Source organism: Aspergillus chevalieri, chromosome 4, assembly GCF_016861735.1.
Source record: "Aspergillus chevalieri M1 DNA, chromosome 4, nearly complete sequence".
Taxonomy (NCBI): Eukaryota; Fungi; Ascomycota; class Eurotiomycetes; order Eurotiales; family Aspergillaceae; genus Aspergillus; species Aspergillus chevalieri.
In genome coordinates this window covers 1,437,501-1,462,892 of record NC_057365.1, presented here as the reverse complement: position 1 = coordinate 1,462,892, position 25,392 = coordinate 1,437,501, and the positions used below count along the sequence as shown (strand labels likewise).

At 50.3% G+C, this 25,392-nt stretch overlaps 13 protein-coding genes across 13 annotated transcripts; 8 read left to right on the top strand and 5 right to left on the bottom strand.

The window, feature by feature from the left end:
• Positions 1-603: 603 nt before the first annotated feature.
• ACHE_40528S (tryptophan--tRNA ligase WRS1) lies at positions 604-1,974 on the bottom strand (the record flags this gene model as incomplete). Its single annotated transcript, XM_043278736.1, has 2 exons — positions 604-1,519; positions 1,583-1,974. The coding sequence occupies 2 exons, from the start codon at positions 1,972-1,974 to the stop codon at positions 604-606; spliced, it is 1,308 nt and encodes a 435-aa protein (XP_043136486.1).
• Positions 1,975-2,393: 419 nt separating this feature from the next.
• Positions 2,394-3,206, top strand: ACHE_40527A (MSF1 domain protein; the record flags this gene model as incomplete). Its single annotated transcript, XM_043278735.1, has 1 exon — positions 2,394-3,206. The coding sequence occupies one exon, from the start codon at positions 2,394-2,396 to the stop codon at positions 3,204-3,206; it is 813 nt and encodes a 270-aa protein (XP_043136485.1).
• Positions 3,207-4,180: 974 nt separating this feature from the next.
• Positions 4,181-4,993, top strand: ACHE_40526A (uncharacterized protein; the record flags this gene model as incomplete). The annotated part of the gene is made up of 1 exon (XM_043278734.1): positions 4,181-4,993. The coding sequence occupies one exon, from the start codon at positions 4,181-4,183 to the stop codon at positions 4,991-4,993; it is 813 nt and encodes a 270-aa protein (XP_043136484.1).
• Positions 4,994-6,536: 1,543 nt separating this feature from the next.
• ACHE_40525A (uncharacterized protein) lies at positions 6,537-7,402 on the top strand (the record flags this gene model as incomplete). The annotated part of the gene is made up of 2 exons (XM_043278733.1): positions 6,537-7,098; positions 7,149-7,402. 2 exons carry the CDS (start codon positions 6,537-6,539, stop codon positions 7,400-7,402), a joined length of 816 nt encoding a protein of 271 aa, XP_043136483.1.
• A 478-nt stretch (positions 7,403-7,880) lies between these two features.
• On the bottom strand, positions 7,881-8,405 carry ACHE_40524S (uncharacterized protein; the record flags this gene model as incomplete). Its single annotated transcript, XM_043278732.1, has 1 exon — positions 7,881-8,405. The coding sequence occupies one exon, from the start codon at positions 8,403-8,405 to the stop codon at positions 7,881-7,883; it is 525 nt and encodes a 174-aa protein (XP_043136482.1).
• A 2,910-nt stretch (positions 8,406-11,315) lies between these two features.
• ACHE_40523A (putative sulfate/molybdate transporter) lies at positions 11,316-12,608 on the top strand (the record flags this gene model as incomplete). The annotated part of the gene is made up of 1 exon (XM_043278731.1): positions 11,316-12,608. One exon carries the CDS (start codon positions 11,316-11,318, stop codon positions 12,606-12,608), a length of 1,293 nt encoding a protein of 430 aa, XP_043136481.1.
• A 63-nt stretch (positions 12,609-12,671) lies between these two features.
• ACHE_40522S (uncharacterized protein) lies at positions 12,672-13,258 on the bottom strand (the record flags this gene model as incomplete). The annotated part of the gene is made up of 2 exons (XM_043278729.1): positions 12,672-12,780; positions 12,858-13,258. 2 exons carry the CDS (start codon positions 13,256-13,258, stop codon positions 12,672-12,674), a joined length of 510 nt encoding a protein of 169 aa, XP_043136480.1.
• A 466-nt stretch (positions 13,259-13,724) lies between these two features.
• Positions 13,725-14,678, top strand: ACHE_40521A (phytanoyl-CoA dioxygenase family protein; the record flags this gene model as incomplete). Its single annotated transcript, XM_043278728.1, has 1 exon — positions 13,725-14,678. The coding sequence occupies one exon, from the start codon at positions 13,725-13,727 to the stop codon at positions 14,676-14,678; it is 954 nt and encodes a 317-aa protein (XP_043136479.1).
• Positions 14,679-14,822: 144 nt separating this feature from the next.
• Positions 14,823-16,445, bottom strand: ACHE_40520S (snoRNA-binding rRNA-processing protein UTP15; the record flags this gene model as incomplete). The annotated part of the gene is made up of 1 exon (XM_043278727.1): positions 14,823-16,445. One exon carries the CDS (start codon positions 16,443-16,445, stop codon positions 14,823-14,825), a length of 1,623 nt encoding a protein of 540 aa, XP_043136478.1.
• Positions 16,446-17,117: 672 nt separating this feature from the next.
• ACHE_40519A (uncharacterized protein) lies at positions 17,118-17,420 on the top strand (the record flags this gene model as incomplete). Its single annotated transcript, XM_043278726.1, has 1 exon — positions 17,118-17,420. One exon carries the CDS (start codon positions 17,118-17,120, stop codon positions 17,418-17,420), a length of 303 nt encoding a protein of 100 aa, XP_043136477.1.
• A 1,491-nt stretch (positions 17,421-18,911) lies between these two features.
• ACHE_40518A (uncharacterized protein) lies at positions 18,912-21,935 on the top strand (the record flags this gene model as incomplete). Its single annotated transcript, XM_043278725.1, has 2 exons — positions 18,912-19,144; positions 19,196-21,935. 2 exons carry the CDS (start codon positions 18,912-18,914, stop codon positions 21,933-21,935), a joined length of 2,973 nt encoding a protein of 990 aa, XP_043136476.1.
• A 910-nt stretch (positions 21,936-22,845) lies between these two features.
• ACHE_40517A (putative pathogenicity factor) lies at positions 22,846-23,847 on the top strand (the record flags this gene model as incomplete). Its single annotated transcript, XM_043278724.1, has 1 exon — positions 22,846-23,847. One exon carries the CDS (start codon positions 22,846-22,848, stop codon positions 23,845-23,847), a length of 1,002 nt encoding a protein of 333 aa, XP_043136475.1.
• Positions 23,848-24,225: 378 nt separating this feature from the next.
• ACHE_40516S (uncharacterized protein) lies at positions 24,226-25,095 on the bottom strand (the record flags this gene model as incomplete). The annotated part of the gene is made up of 4 exons (XM_043278723.1): positions 24,226-24,399; positions 24,481-24,765; positions 24,840-24,901; positions 24,996-25,095. 4 exons carry the CDS (start codon positions 25,093-25,095, stop codon positions 24,226-24,228), a joined length of 621 nt encoding a protein of 206 aa, XP_043136474.1.
• Positions 25,096-25,392: the final 297 nt, after the last annotated feature.

Below are 25,392 nucleotides of genomic sequence, written 5' to 3'. Positions count from 1 at the left end.
CAGCTCTCCACCTGATATATATATATCCGGACCAATTATGCATACAATAAGCTCACGCCAAATATCTTAGCTCATTAACAAGGAATGTAAAGAAGCAATCCAGATTTTTATTGGAGCGATCATCGGCATCCCTGTACCTGTAGTCCCGCCCTTCCCTCAGACTATCTCACCTTCCAGAACTGCATTCTTTCCAATTCCTCCTCATCAATTTTCGATCGAGGAAATATACAGACAAGGAGAGAATAGAGATACCATGTCTCTCATCGACCTTGCGCCCTCATAAGAGGAAAAGATGACTGAGTGGCGGAACAAGCTAGCCGGCAAGAGACTAGGCGAGACGACTGAGGCTACTGTACGCTTCTAATTTCTCTCACTAGTTGTGCTTGGTAAAAAGTGTAGACCAATGCTGATTTAATAACCTTAGACTTTTGCATTCGAAGATCCCGCAGCGGGAGTCGGGTTATAGGCCTTGATACGGGCATCTTTCTGGGTTATAGAGGATAGGTAAGCGGGATGTTCATGCATACCTCTATCAATCATACCGCACAGACTTTTGAAACGTGTCTCCATTTTGCATAGCTAGGGTATTCATCAAGCAATCATCTATTTCTTCTCCTTGTCAACCTTGACAGGGTTGGGGTTCCCTGTCCACTCCAACGGCCGCTGGCTCATATACTCGTTCAGAATCTCCTCTGTCACCTGAGCCCTCCGTTCTTGGAAGCCCTTAACATACTCCTGCAACTCAGCAATACATTTCTGCTTAATCTCGCCCGTAAGCATCTCTCCCTTCTCATACGCAACGCGAATGCGCTCGAGCTCGTCATCGTCCTCCAAGAAGAAAGTAAGGTACTGGAAGGGGACGTCTGCCTTGGTGTTTCCACCGAGTTGGCGCTGCAGTTCTGCGGTGTCCTGACCACCGGAGAAGGCGTACTTGTTGATCTTGTTCTTGATGCGGTTGGGTGCGTCGCTCATGAAGATAGCGGAAGTGTCGACGGAAGCGGACATCTTGGAGCCGGGGCCTTGCAGGGCAGGGAGGAAAATGGAGTGGATGAGGGCGGGCTTCTTGAACTTCATCTTCTCGGCGTGTTCGCGGCATTGACGGAAGTAGGGGTCCTGGTCGATGGCGCAGGGAATCAGGCAGGGGATCGAGGCGACCTTCTTTTTATCGTTCCCGAAGATGTGCGGGAAGCTGGTTGCGAAGGCGGAGGCGGATTGGGTAGCGCAGAAATGGAACTCGCCGACGTTGTTGCTGTCGTTGAAGCCGAAGGTTCCTCGGACGGAGTTGATTGTGATTCTCTTGGCCATTCTGCACATGTTCTCGTAGAAAGCGCCACCGACGAAGTCGAAGTCGCTGAAGATGAAAGTCTTCTTCATGTCGAAACCAACTGCGATAATGTCCATTGCGTTTGCCTTGGCGTACCGCTTTGCGTCGTCGATCTCGATTTTTTGCGAGTGCATGAATTTCTCGTCGTCTGTCAACATGATGACCAACGGGCACTGGAAGACATCCTGCAACCACCTAGCAGGCGCAAGCATTAGTATCCATCGCAGACCATAAAAAGGTGGAGACGAAGAAACATACTTGGTGAACTCAAACGGAATTGTGTGTCCCACGTGCATACTATCACTACTCGGTCCCCGTCCAGTATACAGATAGAAAGGCTGCCCCTTCTCGTAGCGATCAAGAATCAAATTCAGCTCGCGATGACTGAATACAATACCCCGACGCATAAACCGATGCGGACGGTGACCAGTCACTCTCTCAAAGCGCTCGAGCAGCTCCTTGCTAATTGGATGCGCACCGAATTCCCGAACCAGCTTGTCATAATCGACCGGCAGTAGTTTTCCGGATTCATCGACACCACCGGAGACATCAAAGGGAGTCACGATCTGTTCGACGGCCTGGGAGCTGGGGGCTTGGTCAGCGAGACTCAGCGTCGTGAGGGCCGGGGGTTGACCCGGTTCGTCGGCCATTGTGATATGGAAAAAGGAACGAGGAAGGAGAACCGAAGAAGAAAATTCAATAAATGCAAAATTAGACAAAAGAAGTACAAGAAAGCTCGCTGTAAAGGTGCTCTGTCGGCGCTGTACAGACAAAGATGCCCCTCCGAGATGACTCTTTTTTCCCGATGGTCGGCCCTAAGATAATCGGCCCGGGCGCTGATTGGCCAGGGTGAGCAAGCACTCACGTGATATTGGCATCGAACCCCGCATTACCGAACGGGTTTAGCGTCATAACGGAAGCTGCCAGAAATTCTCCAACCGAAACAAAACGCCATCATTACCGATCAGACGACATCACGCAACAATTCTTGACCAGCATATATTCTCAACGATTGAATCGATCCCGTCTCTATCTCAACATCAGAGCATCTGCTTATGAATTCTTCACAATGAAGTTCTTCGAGAACAATTTCACCTACGATTATTCCTTTCCCGCCGTTTCTCTAGCCTACTTCCTTCGCTATCCGAATCCGTACTCCCGTCATGTCCTCACAACCGACGTTATCGACCGTTATGTCGATCCCAAGACTGAGCGTCTTCACACCACTAGATTGCATCTAAAGAAATCAAAAGTCCCTTCGGGTATACTGAAATTGCTCCCTAAGGGCATGGGCGGCTCGGACAACTCGGGCCAAAGCTACATCATGGAAACGACTGTTGTGGACCCCAAGGAAGGCTGGATGCACACGGAATCACGCAACATGGAATGGACCGGCATTCTGAGCGTAGTTGAGAAGCAATTTTTCGAGCGTCAGCCGATTGAAGGCGCTCTGGAGAGCCTAGTAGGGCTTCCTCTTGACGATAAGAGGAGTGGCGAGAAGACTACGGTCAAGACGACCGTTATTTTCAAGTCTCGCTTTGGACAAGGCAAACTGCTGGGCAGTAAGAAGAAGGCTGAGTCAATTGGTGACCAGGCCGGTGAAGCCGAAGAGCAGGCACCGAAACAGGGCTGGTTCTCCTCCCTGTCCACTGCGGGCATTCAACGAAGCATTGAGCTCATTGGTGTCAACCGGACCAGGGATGCTGTGCTCAAGAGCAAGCAGGGCATGAATGTAGTCCTCGAGCGGCTGCGCAATGGCGGCATCGTTGGCGTTTTGGAGGGCATGCGGCAGGACCGTGAGGCCCTCTATGGACCCGAGGGCCCTTGGAAGCGGGTCTGGCTTAATGGCAACGGTCTTAAGGAAACCGACGATGGCAATTGAGCTAGTTGAGACCGTTGTGGCGTTATGCGGGTATGGTACGACAAAATCGTGTGACATCTCACCATGTTTTCAGCGTGGAGCTTTGGCGTTTCTACGGATTGACTTTCTCATTCTGGACACTCTCCCATATTTTCGGCATCTGTTCAATTTTTTTTTTCTTTTTCAAATTTCTTGTTACACCAGCACATCACACTGCGAAATGTGCTGCAATCACGGAGTACGAGGAGAGAGTCACGAGCACAAAAATACTGTACATTAGCGGAGGGGGAGGCACCTCACGTGCGTGATGAGGGGCATTTCTGTACTATATTCATTCTATCTGATGATTTAGCACTGAGTATGTATTTTTCTTTTCCATTTATTTTCTCATTTGCTTCGATATCGTAGCGTAGCACTCAAAATTTAATGCCTTAGTAATATCCGCAAACCGTCAAGCATCGGCCGGAAAATCAACAACGCGGACAATCCGACTGGCCCGTTCACTAAGCTCACTTGGCCGTCGCACGGGCATACGAAAAACAAACAGCGCGAGAGAGGAAGGTGTTGTCTTTCTAGAAAACCACAATCCAAGTCAATGACTTTCAGGATATATATGTGTGTACTTCTACAAGTACAAGCACACGTGACTATACCGCTCAAAGGGGCAAGGAGGCAAACGAGCCGGATTGATTGAAAGAATCTCACATTTGATGCGACATTGCTTTCCTTGCTTCTCATCTGGAATCGCGACATCGGACTTTCTTGTTTCTCAAAGTGTCAGGAACGTTGCAGACCGTTGAGCGGGCCCTACGCTGCTGCGCGGGTCGAACATTCGCATACACATACACATACATTCCTGCAGCGTACGGCGCACAGCGTACATAGCGGAGGACTTTACGGGTCGTCGTCCTTACATATACATACTACTTATCACGTACAGTAAAGCTGCATGGTATCATAGTGAATTGACTACCATACCAAGACAGGAAGCAAAAATGAGCTATCAAAAACTCCGCCAAGACTTCACCATCCACCCAATCCCCGAAATCGACGATGACCTAGAAACCACAGCAACAAAGCTCAAAGATCTAGCATCAGTCGTGCAGAAAGGCAACAGCCTCGCCCTATGGACGGGTCTGAAGGCAGCGACACCGCAGCCGCGCAGTGACGCGGAGACAAATGCGCGGATGCAGATGACGCCTTCGGAGCGACAGGCTTATGATGCGTGGAAGGAGGGGAAGTATCAGATTCCGGAGTTTGAGTGGACGGGGAACGTGGCTGTTGTTCCGAATGGAGTGCAGAGTTTGAAGAAGTTTGAGAAGAGGGCAGTCGCCATGGATATTATTTGGGGATGGAGGCCATTATCTCAGCCTGAAAGGGAAGAAGATAAGGAAGATTCATCAGGTGTCAGCGCTAGAGCCACGCCAGAGAATGCGTCGTGGTTGACATTCAACATGCCAGCCACGCTACCGCTGATACAAGCCGTCGTCCGGGTGTTGAACGCAGAGAAACAAGCGCAGCAGAATCCCCACGCTGGGTTATCGGAGATGGAAGTGGTCGAGATGGAAACGGCGCGCAAGATAGTGGCGACCGCCGAGAGGAACCGTTCGCGCGAACTGGAACGGATCCGTCTTCTGACTCGGTCAATTAGCCAGAATACGGAGGTGATGAAAGCGCGAATACAAAGTCTTGAGAAACTACTGCAATCATCATCGCCGTCGCAGTCATTGCAGTCATCGCCATCACCCTCGACATTGGAAACGACGGTGCCTAGGGGAGAGAAGCGAAAACAGCGTGAATCGAACTGATTTCGGTACACAGTGCCGTACTGTATACGGATATTGTCGGGCTACCGGGGGATAACTTTGGGCATCCGAACACATGATTCAAATTTGGGACAGGTCAGTGGACTTGGCTTTGGCATGACGCAAGGAATTTCCTCAATATCAAGAATATTGCCGGCATTCATCCATTGACCCATACCAGGATCGGGGATGTTTACGGCGGGTTCCGTGCACCGCATAGCAGCCAGCATTGGCGATGAGGTCATAGGCCGAACGGACTGTACTCCGTAATATACCAGTAATACCATACGATGCAGGAATGCGGGCATTTGATACATAAGATTGGTGTTATTTGCATATTAATTCGATACATTAATCTCTGTTTGTTCAATGTAGAAGTGCATTCTGTACTCCATAGACAAACTGTACTGCCAATAGCATTGAGATATGCACTGTCAAGATCAACAAGAAGATCAACCGAAGAATGTCTATCACCAAACAGCCGTTATGAACCCATTGTGAAGAAGATCAGGACCACTGTAAAAAACTCTTCTTCAGATCCGGAGGTGTCGGAGATGGCAGTGGAGCAGTCTGGAACACTAGTCCCTGCAGGGGTGATACACTGTACTATACAAGTGAAATATGATACTCAAAACAGTGATACTAGCATTCTAGCAGAAACTAGTTCTACTCGGTACTCCGTAGTAGGATAGAGCATCTCCTTCGATAGTGGTCAAAGAGTAGCAGTAGCAATAGCACAGAGTCGGAGCAGTGTACAATATGTAGGACACTGTAATACCAATACACTAGCGTTACCGATCGGCAAGCTCACATACTATATACGGAGCACAGTTATGCGACGACCACTCACATCGCCGGAAACAGCGCCAAGAATGCCCGGCCACCAGGGGCGGTGGATCCATCCCTGTTTTGGTGACCCTGCGTAACGGTAATATGGTAATCTGTCGGGGGGATCCGATCACCATCCGCCAATTAGAGGGCAACGATACACTCACCGCCCAGACCCTTTTCCACCCTTTTCCTCCACGGGCGAAACCAGCCAAACTCTCTTCTCTCACTTTCTCAAATTCTCTCCTCTCGTTTATTTCCCTCTTATCATCCGTTCATTATTATTATTCTCTTTCTCTCATTTTTTTTTCACACTATAGACGCTATTTTTTAATTATCGCCAACCGGTGTGTGTATCTCATTGGCTATAGTAATAAGCGCTGCGGGACGGCTATTCTTCCAACTCTCCTGGGCAACAAATCCCTGATTGGCGAAGGAGATCACCTAAGATTATGCCCTTGGACTAACACCCTCTTCATCCTATCATTATTTCTACCATTTCTCCCGTCTTTGGTCCTCGAATTTCCAGCACAAGATTCTTTCACTACGTCTCCCACCGACCAGAGGTGACGAGCATGCCAGTTGTTGTCCTGGCCGCTGCTGTTCTGTCCCTGTCGCGCCTCTGAGGTGGTCCTGGTCGCTCTCTACCGAACAATAACACAATCGATCGTTTTCATCCACGATATACGAAATTATTCACTACGCTACTCTCCTGTCAATGGCTACCTCGATGTTGAGTGTAGGGTGGTGTCGACCCATCACGCTGTTGTTGTTACTATGGACAACGTTCCTGCATTTGACATCCGCTCAGCTATGCACCTTTTGGGATGGGGGCTGTGTTGATCCCCTGGCCCAGACAGCCATCTCGCTCGACTTGCCGCCGCTCTTCCTCGAGGATGTCAACCTGTATTACGCCTACGATGCTAACTCTCAGGGCAAGGGTCATGGACCAATGACCAAGGTTAGTTATTGGCTACGGTACGGTCGGGAGATCAACAGTTCGGCCATCACCACGAACCGCACATCCGAACTGAGTCTTCGCGTCGGGAATTTGACGGGCACACCTTCTGGAAACAACAACGGATGTGATGGTATTTGGGGTCCTCGTTGTTCGAGGGATCTCAAGAATTTGTTGAGTGGTGCTATTTACGAGTTGGCGACCGAGGGGGAGTACAATTCGAATCCTTTGCAGACGGTCCTCAACCAGATGCATTCGACTCCGCCTTATTTGGAAAACTGTCCGCCTCAGTTCTTTGATGTTCAGTCGGCACCGGTCATTCGTATGCTATCCCTTCGTCGATCAATGACAACAATATGCTGACAGTACCAGGATTTGCCCAAGAATCGAAGCCAGAACGAACCGCTACCATTCAAACAGCTGGATCGAATCTAAGTCCTTGGAAAACCTGGTATATCGACCGCATGAGCGCCCTTCAGCAGGCCGAACAGGTCGCCGTCGCCATCTTCAGTCGCAGCCCATCTGATGACAGCCCACCACCGAAGAGTAAAGACGATGTACAAATTGAATTAGCTTGTCTTCAAGCCCCATCCGGAAACACCTTCAACGAAGATCCAGACTCTTGACCGACCCAATTCCCATCTTTCCATCGAATGAATCTATCGATATCGCTATATTGCGACGTTAGTCTTGCAGTTCGAACAGCATCTGCACCTTGGACCATTTACCAAGCATAGCGCCCATCGTCTACCGTGCGGCTGGTTCACGATTACCAGACCGATCATCCTGTGATTCAGACGACGCCGCTGAGCGGCTATTCACGGCGCTTGTGCTTAATGAGTCAACTCGTCCGCAGCAGTGCGAGGCACCAGACCAGCCTTGGTCAGAATAACCATTGGGTGACACTCACGCTAGCTGAACACCTTGCACTGACTGCCAGTACCTGGCCGCATGAGCGCCTGCCGCGGATTGTATATATGTGTTTTTGATCTTTTGAATAGATCATGTTCGGTACCTCTGGTCGGATATACATGTAACACCTATAGAGGACAATAAACCATATACAATCTCAATCAATTTACATCCAACACCGTTTCTAGCACATCACATGGTAGGCCAATCCATCTCAATTCCTTCCAACTGCCCCGCCCCCCAAAAATCCTCCACAACCCTCGCCTGCTCACTCAACATAACCCTCTCCGTCTGCCATCCCACCCCCGCCAGCTCCCTCCACCTCTCCAAATCCGCCTTCGCCCTTTTATCCCCCTTCGCCATACCATTCCTCTCCCAATGCCCCCTCGAAAACCCAATCAACGTCGTAATCCTGCCCTTTGGAATATCGAAAACAAGCGAACAGATCGTCCCCGTCTCTTCAAGCCAGTTGCACTGCCATAGTTCGCCCGGCCGAATGCACTGATATGTTGCTTCTTGGTAGTTTTTGCGGCCGGCCATGGGGCCTCCGTGGATGGCGTAGATCACGCGGTCGGCGTTGTAGAACCAGAGCTCGTAGCGCCATTTGTCCAGGTTGCCGTTGCGGTCATGCACATCATAATCGTAGATTAGGTGGCGGTTTGCTAGGTCGGTGATGAAAGTTGTGGTTGTTTCGGGAGTTGGTGGGTTTAGGGGCATGGTGCGGTTGCGATTGCAGTTGCGATTGCGGCACTGTACAGGGGAGTTATGTTATATGGCTGGCTGTCATCTACTGGGTTAGAATGGTAATTGAGTCTTTGTACAGAGTATGTACAGAGTACTTGTGTGTAAAATGGAATTGTAAGTTCTATGAGATCGACATGGACTTACGACATAAAGCTGTGGGGAATGAGATCATTATCTGTCAATGGCCAACCAAAGATCATCCGGTTGTATACATCGGAATCTCCGATGTCACTATCGTCTACCCACGGTACGTCCATAACCTGATTCTATCGTCCATAATGCGCGTGTCTTCTAAGAGATAGAGCGCCGTAGTTATTGATCTTCCGATATCCTGGCTCTGTGGACTCTTAACCTCGAGGACCTAGATGTTGTAGAGCATCGAGGAGTTTTAACTCATTCCCTACAACTTCTCATGTGTCTCATATTGATCTGCTTGCACTTTTTGTACCACATAATCGTAGCGAGATTGGATGTGTATCCATATAGCTCGTTATTACTGTCACATCTAACAGCCATGCAGTTTCAGAGCCAATACTGCATCGACATAGATGGGTAGTGGAAGCCAAATGCTCGTTTGTGTAAGCCATTGATGTCGTTAGGAACGTTCGCGGAGGAGCCACTCCGGACTATCTCTTTTGTCAGCGTGGGAAGTTGTAATCATGGGCTATCACCATTGTTTTCGGGGGCAAGTGAGACGACAAGCAAGACGATGAACGAGACTTCGAGTCAGACGTCCTTTCCTGAAATAGTTGCGCCACCTATACTTAGAAATACTCTGTTGGATATGAGAATGAATTAGACAACGGTCGAGGTGCTCGGACTGTCAGCGCCGTTTTAGGGCTTTCATTGTTCTCAATTGTGTATTGTCAGCGCGTTCGGTGAGCTTAAGATGGCCTGTTTCTTTCTGAAATCAGGCGTGTAGATGATGCACCTTAGTCTGTGGTTTGTATAAACTGTATACTTTGGATTAGGGCTGGCGTATATCCGCATTCTGCGGTTGCGAAGTATCTCAAGTGAATGCTATATTTTGTCAGAACGGGACTTGTGGATAATTAGATAATAACACACGAGAACTTCAATTCGTTGACCGCGGGCAAATGAAACCTACAGGTCGCGGTGCTGAATCTCATTCAAGTCTTGATAGTTCTGGGTCTAATACACCGCATATGAGAATGCTTAGGAGTCATAATTTTGGCGAGTAATACTTTATCAGATGCAATCATTAATGACCGTTGAAATGCTTGTGTAAGATCTTGATAGGCTATTCTCTCTATAAAAATGATTATTCACTCTTACTAGGGAAGCTGATACTTATACCGTTGTCCAAGAGCAACCGGTCATTTACCAGTAATGACGAGGTCGGTCCAAGTCTTTAAAGCTCGAGATGTTCACCACCAGTAAAGGAAGCGGATTACATCTTGCATGATAGTCGTTGCGATGGTCGTCGATTTGTAGAAGTCAATTTTACCCTTGGACAAAGCTACTGGTCTGATAATGCCACGACTTGTAACCAATATAGAATATGAATATCAGTCTCAAATTTATAAATTCCCCCAAAGTGACTGTCAGGCAATGATAATCCAATGTCTCTATCATCTTCACGGTGAATGATGAGAACCGAACATGACGATACACTCTTTGCAATTAGGAACTGCTCTAACTGGTCTCGAATAAGAAGACAGTCTAGCACCCATAGACGAACTACTGAAGCAGGCGTTACAAAATAGAACATGAAAGAGAACAGTTTCGGAATATATCTGTATATTGCTGCCAACCTCCTTTCTAGCCAAATATAACCTCTCGCAATGGCACATTAATCTTGGACGTTGGCATAAACCTACAGGAGTGGGGGGGAAAGGTTCCCCAGGCCTCCTCGATTGATTCATTGAGCAATTCATCAGAAACAGGAGTGATTTGAGCTCTAAAGCCATAGCAGATTAGTACGGCAGTCTTGAGAAAGGGCTGGATAAACTGGAACCAGACATACACGACAGCAACAAAAGGAGGCCACACACGTGGAGCAGGCGCAACATGGCCACCATTGAATTGGCCACCAATTGATTCCAAAGCTCTTTGCACGACTTGAAGGAGAGGGGATTCACTTTTGAGGTAATCAGTATAAGTTATGTGAAAAGTGCATAGGATATGGAAGAATCAGCGACTTACGACTGGCCAGGCTCACCAAAATCGGCGCCGTTAAATCCTCAATCCGGGCCAGAACGTACTGGAATGATTGGTGTAAGTGAGATGCTCTCTTTTTTGTTAGTTAGATGGGCAGGAGCATACAAAATTGATCTAGGCTGGGTTACCTCTCCGTGTATACTTCTTGAACAGGTGACTTGCACTCATTTTGATGGTGGTCAGTGCTCTCGAAGTTGTTTCAAGTATGATAGAGAATGAAAAGAAAAGAGTCAATGGACCGGGAATCAAGCATTTGAGGCGTCCGGGGATTTCAGTTGGAGAGCTGGCGAGCTAAATCGTGGAGTAATTCAGCCCCGCACTCGCATTTCTGCAGCCAGTAGTGATGATGACGGATTTCTTAACCGTGTCCCCGTCTCATGGGCGGCTTAGCGTGTCGCTAGCTACGGGCCAGAATATTGGGTGGTGGCTATCCAAATGGGATAATCATATGCTTTACGGTGGATGTGTGGACTGGCTCTTACGCTCAGAGCGCTGATGATCCATTCCGTAATGCTAATGGTGTGATGAGGAGGGGTAGAGGGATGGATGAGGTTGAAAATGCAATTATGGAAAATCATCACCAATCTGTTAATAGAGCATATTTGAGAATAAGATCTTATCTGATATCAGATGATCTGTCGGGCATATTAAAAGGCGGGGTATCCTTGACCTCATCTCACTCAACGCCAACTCACCTTCTCCATGACATCCATCATGCTTTCAGATCTCCAAGATATCACTAAACACAATATCCAAACATTCCGCCGTCGCTATGTATCGGAAATTTCGGGCTCTCTAGGCGATCTGGGGACGTTTCTCCCTATAGCCATCGCACTGGCCGTCAACGACACGGTTTCGCTGTCTAGCACACTTATTTTCTCCGGGATCTACAATATAATCACCGGGCTCTTCTTCGGAATACCGCTACCTGTGCAGCCTATGAAGGCTATTGGAGCGGTTGCTATCGCCAGATCGTTCAGCAATGGTACCATCGCAGCCGCGGGGCTTTTTGTCAGCATATGCGTATTGGTATTCAGTATCACTGGTCTACTGCACTGGTTTACCAATGCGATCCCCATTCCAGTCATCAAAGGAATTCAGGTTGGTGCGGGGCTGTCTCTGATCATCGCGGCCGGGGGTAATATACTGTCCTCTTTGTCATGGATCCATCCCTCATGGGCCGATAATCGCATCTGGGCGGTCGCGGCATTTCTAGCCCTTCTTTGTTCGCATATTTATCGAAAGGTGCCGTATGCCTTGTTGGTATTTATACTGGGTCTGGTCTTTGCGATCATCCACACGGCTACCGGCCCGTCGGCCCGTCTGCCATCGTTCCAACTCTGGCGACCAACTGCTAATGTACCAGGGCCACACGAGTGGCTCGTAGGTACCATTGATGCTGGTATTGGACAGCTCCCACTCACAACCTTGAACTCAATTGTGGCAGTTACACATCTGGCGGGTGATCTCCTGCCAGAGGTACGCACTCCATCCACCACCTCAATCGGATTCAGCGTGGCCGCTATGAACCTCGTTGGATGCTGGTTCGGTGCGATGCCCGTGTGCCACGGATCTGGTGGTCTTGCGGCACAATACCGGTTCGGCGCACGATCCGGCTCGAGTGTGATGTGCCTGGGTGTTCTCAAGGTGCTCGTCGGACTCATTTTCGGAGAGACGCTGGTGGACTTGTTGAAGCGCTTCCCTGCAGCGTTGTTGGGGGTTATGGTGATTGCGTCGGGGTTGGAATTGGTCAGTGTGGGCGAGAGCCTGAACACTTCTGATGCACGAGATCTGGCCAACAGTCAGCATGTGTTGAGTGAAGGCGAATGTCGGAAGCGCTGGACTGTAATGATGGTTACTGTTGGTCTCTTGGTGGGGTTCAAGAACGATGCTGTTGGGTTTTCGGCTGGGATGCTGTGCCACTGGGCATATGATCTGCCAGCCATTATTGAGAAGGCAAAGGCACGATGGAGCGAGGGGAGGATCCGAGTGTAATTACATCGCATTGTTACATATTGACAAGCCAGTATATACAATCTCGATAAAAAATACATACATCTATCCTAATAATTGGGACATATCAATCTCCGACTCCTTGCGCAACTTGGCCCCCGTATTAGGATCCTCATACTGTACCCTAGTCGTACCAGTTTCAACCGGTTCTGTCCTTAAAAAGCATGATTAGCTATACTCCACTGACAAGTAACCAACATTGAAAGAAGAGATGCAACAGGAATCACATACCCACTCCCAAGATCCCCCCAATTCCCACCTACATTCTCGCTCGAATTCAACCCATAAACCTCCGTTCCCATATCCCCACCCCCATAGCTAGCCGTCTCATCATTCACCTCCGTAATTCTTTGCATCTCTCCTTCCCCCGGTTCACCCTTTCCCGCTCCCGGCGACGGTAAAGCAGCCATCTCCGGCGGTGCAGGGAGCAGCTGTTCCTGGCCGGACTTGTCGTACCGGCGTTCTTCGATTATGGCGGGTTGGCCAAGGTCTTGACGGGCGGTGCGGATTATGGTGAGGCCTTCTTTGTCGGTTGTTGAGGCAGTTGAGAAACGGCGGCCGGTTGTTGTACCGCCGTCGGTGGTGTTGGTTGTCGAGGTGTAGGAGAAGGATGTGCTGGTGAAGTTGGACATCTTATTGCTTTTGGATTAGGTAGGGGAGGAGGATTCGCTAAGAATGGACGCTGCTAAGAGTGAACTACTTGCGAATGCTTGTACTATTTACACTCTATGTAGATGTTAGATAGAATCATGGTGAAATTGAGGGGAAATATATAGATACTATCTCGTGGCGGGTGATGTCACTTGCCTCCACGACGGTGGCCATATGTTTTTGAAGAAGTGATCCAAACGAATCGCCGACTGGGTGTGATGCGGAGTATGGCAACTGATGCAATAACCCATTGAACTATGAACTATGTTCTGGACCGGCCCAAACAATGAACCACAGACTACCCAAACAGGCATGTCTGAAGCTATACAACCCCAAGCCTCGGCTATCTCCGATAAGCTCCCCCGCTTCTTATCTCAACCTTTTCTCTCACCACCACAAACCACTTCCACCATCGAACAACATCACCACCGCCCATCACCAGCAAAAATGGCATTATCTCAAGACCAACTCACCTTCTTCAACGAAAATGGCTACCTCGTCCTCCCAGACTACCTCTCCCCCACCGAAATCACCTCCCTAATCGCCGAAACAAACCACCTCCTCGAAACCTTCCCTCTAGAATCCCACCCGCTCACACAATTCACAACCGGCGACGACAGTGATTCCCAAAAAGACCACGTCGGCGATGACTACTTCCTAACCTCCGGAGACAAAGTACGCTTCTTCTTCGAGCCGGATGCGTTCACCACAAATCCCCAGAAACCGAACGACAAACCGACGCTGAACAAACCGAAACATCTCGCGATTAATAAAATCGGGCATGCATTGCACGCGTTGTCGCCGCCATTTGAGAAAGTTTCCCTTTCAGAGAGGAATGCGGCTATCGCGAAGTCGCTGGGATTTATTGACCCCCGCGTCCTGCAGAGTATGGTCATTTGCAAACAGCCGTCGATAGGCGGCGCTGTGCCCTCGCACCGGGACTCGGAGTTTTTGTACACGAGTCCCCCATCTGCAGTCGGGTGGTGGTATGCGCTACAAGACGCTGGTCCCGGGAACGGGACGCTGGGAATGTACAAGGGTTCCCATAAGGGGTCTAAGGGTGGTGCGATTAAGAGGCGGTTTGTGAGGAGGTTTGGGGAGGGCGGTGTTACTGTCGGGACGGAGTTTGTGGAGAATGATGGGCCTAAGCTACCTAAGGGGATGGAAGGTGAATCTAATGACGGAGAGGAAGGAGAGGGGGTGGTGGAAGTGTTGGATATCAAGGCTGGGTCGTTGGTGTTGATTCATGGGAATGTGCTGCATAAGAGTGAGAAGAATACAAGTGGGCGGAGCCGGTTTGCGTATACATTTCATGTTATTGAGGGGGGTGAGGGGTGGGAGTATGATGGAAGGAATTGGTTGCAGCCGACGGAAGGTGGGTTTTCCAAGCTTTATCGCTGAGGGCCTGTACTTGGTTTTATGTTTACAACTCATGCATTATCGATATTGACATGTCAAACCCTAACTCCATCCGAGGTATCCAAATCTATACAAACATGCTTTTGTGGCCAGACGCCAACGCTTCATCACTTTAGCAAGAATTAATCAAGAAGCCCGCAGCATATCCAGCATTCCCTTTGTCTGGCACGCTTGATGTGCCATCTCCACCTCGTCCCGTACCCGTCGGTGTAACCGTGTAACCAGCTTGTCGATCTGAGCCGACTGGCCCAGGTTCCCGGAGTAGATGTCCAGCAGGTTCATACCAACCTCAACACTCAGAGTCACCAACCGCGGTTCCGTGATGTTCTTATACACCCACTGCAACACAGGCTGCAGGGTCACCTCGTCCCGTCCCTGCAGCGCCGCCCGCAGCGCCGATCGGTGCCGAAGGGCCGTCAAACAAGTGAGCTGCGCTGTCTTGTCGCTGCCGGTGAGGACCTGGTCAAGCGCGGCGGAGTAGCGGGCCTTGCGGAGGTCATTTTCCCATGCTTGCTCCTTCTTTCGCTTCTTCCTGTCTTGTCCTTCGATCACGATGTCTACTCCTTCACCGATGAAGTCGCGTCCGCGTAACCGCTTATCCCAGCCGGAGCCACGCTTTTGTTTTGCGACTTTGCGGTCGTGTTCTTCGAGTTTGCCTTCGAGCAGGGCTTGCATTTCCTTCTTGCGTTCACGTTCCTTGATCTTCTGTTGTCCGGAGAGTCGGGTCTTGATCGAAAGCAGGCCGGACTGCATACCAACAGCGATGTGCTTGTCTTCCCGGTTGATCCCCGAGGTAATCACATTCAAAGACAGAATCGGGGATGGGTACTTGGATCCTGACACCATGTTCCACCCGGTAGTCTCAAACACCTTCATGTGTCCGTCCAGCGCACCACTGAGCAGTCGCTCACCCCCAGAAGCCAGTGCAAGCGACGTGACCGTCTTCTGGTGGCTCTGGATCATATGCAGCGGCTTTCCGGCCACAATATCCAACACAGCGATCTTGTTATCCGCAGCAGCCAAGACCGTACTTCCCGTAGGCATAGGTAGAACCTCTTCAATAGGCGCACCCATCTTGAACGTCATAGCAGACCGGCTCTCCATCCGCGGATCCCACAATCTCACCGTCCGATCATAACTTCCCGAAACAACCACCCCAGACGATGCTAGCGACCCCGGCATGAACCCACCACTGCGCGCATAATCCGTATGTCCAACAAACGTCCGCACACTATTTTCACTGGGCAATTCCCACAATCTCACCGTTCTGTCATCACTAGCCGTGAAAACAGACGTCGGGTCACTAGGCGAAAATTTTGTCGCCCACACGGGCTGCTTGTGATCCTTCCATGTCTTCAAAATCGCACGAGATCCCACGTCAAACACCTGCACTGTACCCGACTCGTCACCGGTCGCCAGGACACGCCCGTCCGGGCGCACATCTGTTGCTCGCACAGTATCGTCGAAGCGCGTGACTGTTCGGAGGAGCTTTCGGGTACGGATTGAGTAGATTTGCACGCGGGCGCCGGTGGTAACGGTGAAGACATCGGGGGGTTGAGTGAGAGACGGGAAGGCTGCGGCGGATGACGGAGCAGCGGGCTGGGTAATGAGGTTGACGGGACCGTTTGCTGGCGAGGGGATTAGGAGAGGGTTCTTGAAAGTCTTCCAATATTGTTGCTCTGGGGTTAGACGGGTCGAGGGCAGCGCAGGTAGCTTGACCTGCTGGAGAGGGAGGACGGGGGCAGCCATGGCTGCGAGGAGTGTCCTGTTTATTTTCGGATAGACAGTCGCAATTGGTCAAAGGAAATTGGGTGTTAAAGTGTCGCCCCGAAGCCCTGCTGGAGCGCGGTGGAAAAAAGCGTTGATGGTTGGTGCTGGGAAGATTTTCTTTTTGATCGCATCGGGAAAAGTTCTATCGCTCATTCCTTATCGGGTTAGCGCATGCCGTATGTAATTACACATCTGACGGCCATCAATACACAAAAACACACTCAATATTTGTAATCCATATGTAAAGGGATCGAAAACAATGTTTTCATATGCTACGCTAGCTATAGAAGCACCATAGGAGAGAAAAATCTAAATGGCGTCTGTCAGCCTGCAGAAGAGTTTCTGCTCGGACAGGATATGATCGAGAGAGCCGACCACCGATCATAGAGACGAGTGCACTTGTACGGAGTATACCGTCAGTCATTGTTCAATCTTGCGAGGATGAAGGTCCTATCACCTTTGTGCAGGAAATCATCCTATGTTAATGCTTCCTCGGTTGTCCGTACGGCCGTGTTCATGTGTTCATGGCCCAGCTTGCCTGAATCTAATACCATACATTAGTAATAAGTGAACACCTAGGCAAAAATTCTTTGCTGTGTTCTCAGCGTGCCCTCTGGCCAATGGCACATTAACATTCGAAGCTGGCACGCGATGTTTGGCTATTTGTATCCCGGCGGAGAGCGATATATTGCGGATCCAACGCAAAGCCAACTCATCGAATCGCCGAAGAATTTGTTGAACGCATTCCCCATCTGGTACAGAGTACTCTGTATAGAACGAACGCCTCCGAGTAGCAAAGCTATTGGCATGGGCCCTCACTGTGCTCTGTACTTTCAGATACCGCTAAGTACCTTGCCACCGGGGGAAGGTGAACTCACATATTCTCTAGTTAAACGTGTTCTGGAGCTCTTAGAGAAGTTCGACCGACGAACACTGAAGATGGCGGTCACCTGATCCACCACGTCCACTTCCTATTCCAGAAGCTCTGTCTCTTTCTGTCTCGTTGCTTTCCCGTTTACCGTCTTTCAGACCCAGACCGCATTCTGGTCCCAGCAAATTCTTGGCCATTCCAAGAAGCGCTTGGTAGCATTCCATGCTGACACCCCAGCTTGTCGCTCGACAGTTGAGAATCGGATTTCACATTCCAGGCAAAGGCAATGGGAAAGCACGTGGATGCGCCTTTTTGATCGTATTCTGCACAGTTGCTTGTACACTCCGTGCAATGAAGCTATCTTTAGCAACTCAGCCTTCCATATTCAGTGAAGACAGTCGCGAAACACAGCCGACGGCTGGACTGTCAATAGATATTGGGACGGAAAAACCGAAATGAGCCCGAAGGAACCCACAGGCAACATCTTTTCTACCTGATATCGACAAGGATCGGGCTTATCCCACACACCTACTGCACAGCAACGATCACAATTCTAATTTCCGAGACGCTATAGGGCCAGTACCTGTCACTAGGAGAAAAACGCCTGCCAGTTTACGGTGACGCCGTGGGGAGTGGAGTGAGAGAGTCGCCATCCAGCCTTTATACGAGTCGTGCTGTCGTCGGTGACACCCTTAAAAGAGTAAGCTATTGTGGGGAGAAAAGCAGCGGAAAAGCATCCGGAAGACGTATTCACATGACTCTTGAAAGTGGGTTTGTGCAACTATTTCCTTGTTTATTTTTCTTTCTTTCTTTTTTTTTCTTTGCCTGAAGCAGAAATGGCGTGGCTGGGGACGGGCAGATCGGGTCTGGATCTGGGCTGAGTTCATTGTCTGAGCGCTGTGTAATCATGCTGATACAGGCAGGGGTCATTCATGCGATCTCGAAACAGCAGAACGTGTTTAGTTTACCTAGAAATGCCCGTATATAGCGTTCAGTGACCCTCTCCAGTGTATAGTGCATGCTTGCTGGAGGATAGATGCGTATTGGTATGTAATCAGGTGGTATTTTCTTGACGCGCATGCAGGAACACCCGCCTTGGCCAATGAGAGACAACGACCAGCCACAACTTTCGACGAATCCCAGCCTCCCTCATTCCCTAGAGCTCCACTATTCCGCTACATCCACCAATGGATGCACTGTAAGCCGCATACCATACGGTACTAGCGCTATCAAGGCTTATCGCGCGTATCGATAGGCACCCTTCGTCATCCCTCTCAGCCATTCATTCACTTTGTTCTTCTTTCTTTGCATCTGCTCTGCTTCTTATTTTCTTTCCTCCTCTTCCAATTTGTCGCTTGTTTCCATCCAGACCATCTGTCGTTCATCGACTGTCTGCGTTGGTCTTCCATTCGTTTCTAACTCCATCCTACTAGTCTATACTCTATGACTGGGATCTGAACGTGTTACTCCCAGTGGGACGATCTTTTTGAGTCGTGTTGATTTCAGTCTCCTAGAATACCATACAGCAATCTATAGTCCTTGTCTTAGGAAGCGCATTGTCGGAGAAATCCATCATGGCTTCCAAACAACTCCCCCGGATGTCCATGGTCAACCATGCCGCAGGCATCTTCGCCGACATGTCCGTCGATGGACCGTCAATTGGGACGCTCGTGGCTATTATCGATCGTGCCAAGAACCTGCCTAATAGAAAGACCATGGGAAAGCAGAATCCTTACTGTGCGGCTCGCTTGGGAAAGGAGGCCAAGAAGACGGAGACTGACTTGCGCGGCGGTCAAACTCCCAGATGGTATTTACCCGCAAATCCGAGCTGTTGTGACAATGATACTGACAGGAACAGGGACTATGAACTTCGTTTTACCGTGCATGAATCGCCAGACTACTTCAGACTCAAGGTATCCGTGTTCAATGACGATAAGAAAACCGATATGATCGGAGAAACCTGGGTGGATCTCAGGGACCTGATTATTCCTGGCGGTGGCCAAAGTGATAATTGGCATCCACTACAGTGTCGTGGGAGATATGCTGGCGAGGTTCGGATTGAAATGACATTCTACGATACGCGTGTGCAGGACGAAGCCGTGATCGAACGACGGAGCAATGCTGCAGGGAGGATACAGGCCAGAACCAGTGGCTCAACATCCAGTTCTTCCACCATGTCGGGGCCCCGTCAACCCAAAGACATCAAACGACGTCCATTACCGACCGATCCCAATAACCCAACTCATGTCCGACCCCCGCCTCCAGAGAAGTTACATACGGCCCCAGCTCCGTCACAGCTCCCGTCCGTGAGAGCTCCTTATCCTGAACAGCAACAGCAGCAATACGGTCATCACCATACTTATTCGATGCCGGCTCCTAATGTCAGCAGTGATAATTTGCGCCAGCCCTCGAGGCATTCTATGGTTATGCAAACCGAGTTCGATGTGCCAACACACGCTCCTACAGGCCCGCGGCCAGCGAGAGGACATGAGAGCCCGGATGATTTTCAGAGAGAATTAAACCAACCTGCTCTACCTGCGAAACTCCCTCCTGCGATCCATCAACCGACTCCCGTTCATCCCCCAGTGGCGTATCCGCAGCCCACGCCGTCCTCTAGACATTACGCGGTAGAGCAGCAACACTCTTACCGTGAACCTCCGCCTGAGTCTTATTCTTTGCAAGCACGCTCTAACCACGGACGACCGCATTCGTCATACGACGGAGTTCCACCTCCCATGGACTACCGCGTATCGAGACAAGACCTGTACCAGAACAGTCAAGAGCAACTGCAGCAACTGCCACCTGCAGAGCCTGTTGAGCCGCGAAGGAACTCCCACGTATACGAAACGCGCCCACGGCAACCGAGCACCCAGGACTATCCATTTTCGTCGTCAGAGCGATTCCTTCACAGTGATGAGCCAGCTGCTTATGAGACTGGTAACTATGCTCTGCGGCATTCGAGGAGTATGCCAGGCGAAACCCCGCACGAGTACGTGCCAGCGCCATTACCGGAGCCGGAACCGGAACAAGACCGTTTCTATTATCGTCAGCAGAGCAACTCCGTCGCCAGCACACGTAGCTCATTGCGCAATTCAATGAGTCGCGCCGAGCCTCAGATACAATATGCCAGGATGCAGCCCAAGGTGGAAGACGAGGAAGATGAAGGCCCTCCTCCTCCTCCGCCCGTGCATCGATCAGGCCTGGGGCAGCCGAGTCAGCAGTTGGTGCCTTCGCCAAGATCATCTTACAGAGCTTACTCTCCAGAGTACGCATCTTCCCCAAGCGCTTCTGACGATGTCAACCTTTCATCCCAGCCTTCTCACTACATACCAGACAACGTTCGATTGCAGGACCTCCCTCCCCACACAAACGCCTCGTCTATGCCCCCCAGCCTGGTCGCAGGTTTTGATCCTGGGATTGCAGATGCAGAGACAGACCGTATGTACAACGAAAAAAGGGAGAGCAAGAGGCGCAGCGTCCTGTTTGAAGAGGACGGTATGGTCACTCAACCGCCTGCTTCTCAACCAGCAGTTTCGCAGCCGCCTGCCTCTATGCCTCCAGAACCGACTACTGTTGTGCCTCCGTATCCTGTTGATCCGCCCCCTAAGCCCGTGTCCCAACCTGCACCTCAACCCGCTGAAGACCGAGGATCGATGAGCGGTGCTCTGGTGAGGAGCAGAGGGGGCTCTGCAGCCTCTGACTCTCGCATCGTTCCACGGCGCAAATCCGTCAGTCCACAGCCACCCCCGGTTGAAGCGCGTTCATCGGGAACGATACCATTCTCGCCAGACTCATATGACGCCTTGAATCCCAATGCATCACGGTCTGCTTTGACCGCAGATCCCGCTCGCGAATATGATTCACCAGCTCAGGCGATGGAAGCTGCGCGACGGAGCGAGGCGGAGACCAAACGGGATCCCGGGCCTATTATCGACGATAATGGGCGTGAGATCGATCCCTCCGACCACCTACCCACTGATACATGGGCACCCGAGCCAGAGAAGAAGAACCGGAAACCCGAGCTGGTTGTTCGCTTCAAGAACCCGCCCACTCAGACCAGCCCCCCTCCAGCCAGGGAGTCCCGACCTCTCCGTGTGACATTCAAGCCGTCAGCCGATCGAGTACGGACGTACTCGCCGGATAAGAGCCTGGCACGTCCTAACAGCTCATACCAGCGGGGATCCATGGCAGTCGAGCGAATGTCCCCGCGAATGGACTTGGTCCGCGGACGTGACGCATACACAGAGTACAACCGCGGGAGGGACTACAGCCGGTCCCCTAACATGGACTCTTCATCGTATACGTCCTCGCGAACATCTGTCTCACCATCCCCTGGGTCTCACACGTCAAGCCTGTACGCACCTGTGAACACAGGACCACCTATCCCGGCCAAGGTCCCCATCGCACAACCGATGAACCAAAGCTACCCGATAATACCCGCCGGTACCAACTACACCCATACCAGCGGCAACGAAAGCGGAGGCTTGGATGCACTGAGCCGGGAACTCAACACCATCGACATTGGATCCGTTGGATGCAATACGAACCGCGCGATCCGGAAATACGTCCCGCGCGTGGCTACTGGTTATGCAGTTTGATGTTTATGAACGCAATGCCTGTATATTTTATTACATTGATTGACGCCTGATGAATTGCATATTGACATGAGATTGTGCTTGATATGGGAGGGACGCGACAACATGATCAAAAGGCTTATCTGCATGGCTGGAGTTTTTGCTTCTTAATTGTATACGTACACGCATAGCTACTGTATTCAAGTCATTGAACAATGAAGATATTGCATTGTCTCTACCTCTAGGTACTCTGTAGACTATTGTCTTCTAGGTTGGTATAAGCTGAGCCCACACCAATTAGATAGGGCTGTCCGATTCAAGTCTCAGACACGCCGATTACAGCCTGACTACACGTAGCCTTCATCTTCACCTTCTGTCTCTGCCTATCTGTTTAGGAATCTCCCTTTCCAGTCAATCTGAAAGACAGCTATCTCAAAACAATGGGCAACGAAAGGCAACGCTCATTGTCAACATCTTCATCCTGAACCCCTATTGTCCTGTTTATCTACCAGACAGAGACACTTCAATCGCATAATGCCCTATTCAATAAAGATCCAACGGCATATCGCCTTAATCCCAACGCAGTGCATAAGACAACTCCCCTCAGCGCTTCCAGTGGCATCTAGATAATGGCATCTCCCCTTGGATCAGTGAATGGAACCTCCCGTTAAGATGGTGAATGAACACTGCTCTGTCTGGGTATAAATATGCGGTCTGTGGCATCTGTGCTTCTCCCATCTCTGTCCTTCTCCCATCTCTGTCCTTCTCCCATATTTCTTCTCTCGCTTTGCTCATCGGTTGCTTGTTCGTATTCTACTTTCTATTGTCCATACTTGCGTCTTATATCTTGTATCTGGACTGTTTTTTCCTTGGCTCATACGTCCAATTTCAATACAAAGCAAGCACAGCATACACCCAAACAAGCCAAGCTAAGATGCCCAGCTTGACGCCTATCAGCTACAGCTTCAAGCATTACCCAACCAACAATAACCACGGCGACAGCAACAGCAACAGCAACACTATCGTCCCCGATGACACCAACCACCAACAGACCAGCGAAGCCGAACCCAGCTGCGAATTCACAAGCCCCTGCACAACAACCTCCTCATCCTCCTCCCCCACCAAAAATTCCTCGACCCAAATCACCGGCAAACACCCCCGAAAAATAATATCCCACATCTTCGGACGCAACAAGTTCGTCACAAAGCTCATCCCGCCCTCCGTGTGGGTGCACTACTGCCGCAAGCACTACCAGCGCGCGAGATACAGGTCCACGCAGTGGCCGTTTACCCAGGCGGAGCTGCTTCTGGACTCGTTGGGGAGGATGGAGAGGTGGGGTGGGGTTAGGGGGTTTGATTTGGTGTTAAGACGGAGGGAGGTTGAGAGGGTTGATAAGGGTTATGGGCAGGGGGAGATTGGGCACGCTAGGACTAGGAAGAGTGCAAGGGTTAGTGCTACTGCCAAATGCCAGGAGCAGGGAGATGGTAACGAGGGCGGCGAGAATGGTAACACTGGCTCGACGTCTGCGTCTTCCATCGACCACGATCATGACCATGACCAGCCCTCCTCCGACGAACACACCTGCACCAATATCAAGGGCAAGGGTAAGGGCTGCCGCAAGAAGCCAAACATCGAGTCTGCCCCCGTCCCCGACTGGCTTCGTCAAGAAGTCGGCCCTAACAAGTCCTTCGAAGACATCCGCGGCATTGTCAGCCGTCTGTTGGAGTACCTGACTGTTCTGCGGGAGCAGGGGAGGAAGGAGGAGATACGGTTCCCGGATATTGAGATTCTGCCGGAGCTTGAAGGGTGGGTGTTTAAGATGGATAGGGAGATGGTGAAGAAGGCTAGGGCTGCTGCTGGTGGTGGACGGAAGGGCGGACAGGTGAAAAAGGGTGGGAAGAGAGTTAGTGAACGGGGTGCTGTGCAGAAGGTTTAGCCTGTTTCCTTTTATAATTTTGTGTGTTCTTTTTTTTTTCCCTATATGTCTCAAGATAGAGAATTGTTGTAGTACTAGCATTCCTGAGGATTGCAACTACCATTTAATGGACATTAGCTTCACGTATCAACATAGCCACCATAAAAACAAAATATGTACTCCATAACGCCATAGTAACCCTCAACCCGCATCAAATCAAGTTAAATCATAAACCCATAATCAAATATCCCCCAGCTTTTCCAACCAAATACCGTCGTAAATCATTAAGAATCCGAATCCGGCACATGCCGGACTTGTTATCGTCATCGCCACAATCCGACCACCATCAATCCAATCACCAGACCAATCTCGGATCAATCGGCCATGAAAAACAATCAATCAGAAATGATCCGGAATCAACTCATACCCCCCTTCAGACGGCAACGTATTCGCAGCAAGAACCAACACCACCGCACAAACCAAACTCAACCCCCAGCTCACCGTGCAATAAACCCAACTCTCCCCTAGTTTCCACCCAGCAAAGAACCGATCCTCGTTGTCGTACAGATATGCCTGTCATCAACCATCAGTCACCACCACTACCACCAACCCCTTCCACTTCCATACCGGGGGCAGAGGAAAGGGTGCACTCACCACAATACTAACACACCCGGCCTGCACAACTGCCCCCAACACAATCAACAAACTAAGCACCTTCCACCCAGACTCCCGTAATTTCTTCCCACCGGATAATATAATCAAATACGACACCACGCTTATGCCCTCGAGTACAACGGCAAACGACATCAGGAATCCGACCGAGCGCCACATGGAGCAGAAGTACCGGTCTTCGCCGTGGCAGTCTTCACCTTGCGGGAAGCTTTCGCAGGTGTCGGTTAGGGAGGAGCAGCGGCGGTGGAGGCCGTAGGAGTAGGTGTGCTTTTCGTAGATTATTTTGTTAGCGGGTATGCACGTACGGAGTAGACGGTATGCGTATGGGAAGAGGGGCATACCTTGTGGTTAGAATAACTAACCCATTTTGGGACGACAATCGAAGATATAGTCAATCCGAATGCTATAACAAATAACACATATTTCCCGTTAGTCTCTTAAAATATAAAATACCAAGCTATAGGCCATAGCTTAAAAGCTTAGCGAGCGGAACCCACCAGCCAAGAATACAACCAGCGTCCCCGTATAGACAATCGTCTTGGTCAAGAGCCCGGTATAGTTGCGATCTGTTCCGCGGGGCACGAGATGCGAGTCCATTGTGCTGTTTTTCCAGATACTATGGATTGTAAGAAGGTAAGAAGGAAAGTGTTGGAGAAGAGGGGAAGAAGTGAAGCTGTACAAAACGCGGAGACGAGGTTACGATGACGACAGATGAGTGCCGCATGCGATACCTTCCGCGTCGAGGGTACGCAGTGAATGTATACAGAGATGAGGCTTATATGTTTATCGTGGGGTGGTCGCGGGATTAAATAGGACTGGGAAGTCCCTTGGTTTTGAATCAACGTCAAGGTGTGGTATGTATGCGCGTCACGGGACCAGTCAGTCAGATTACGG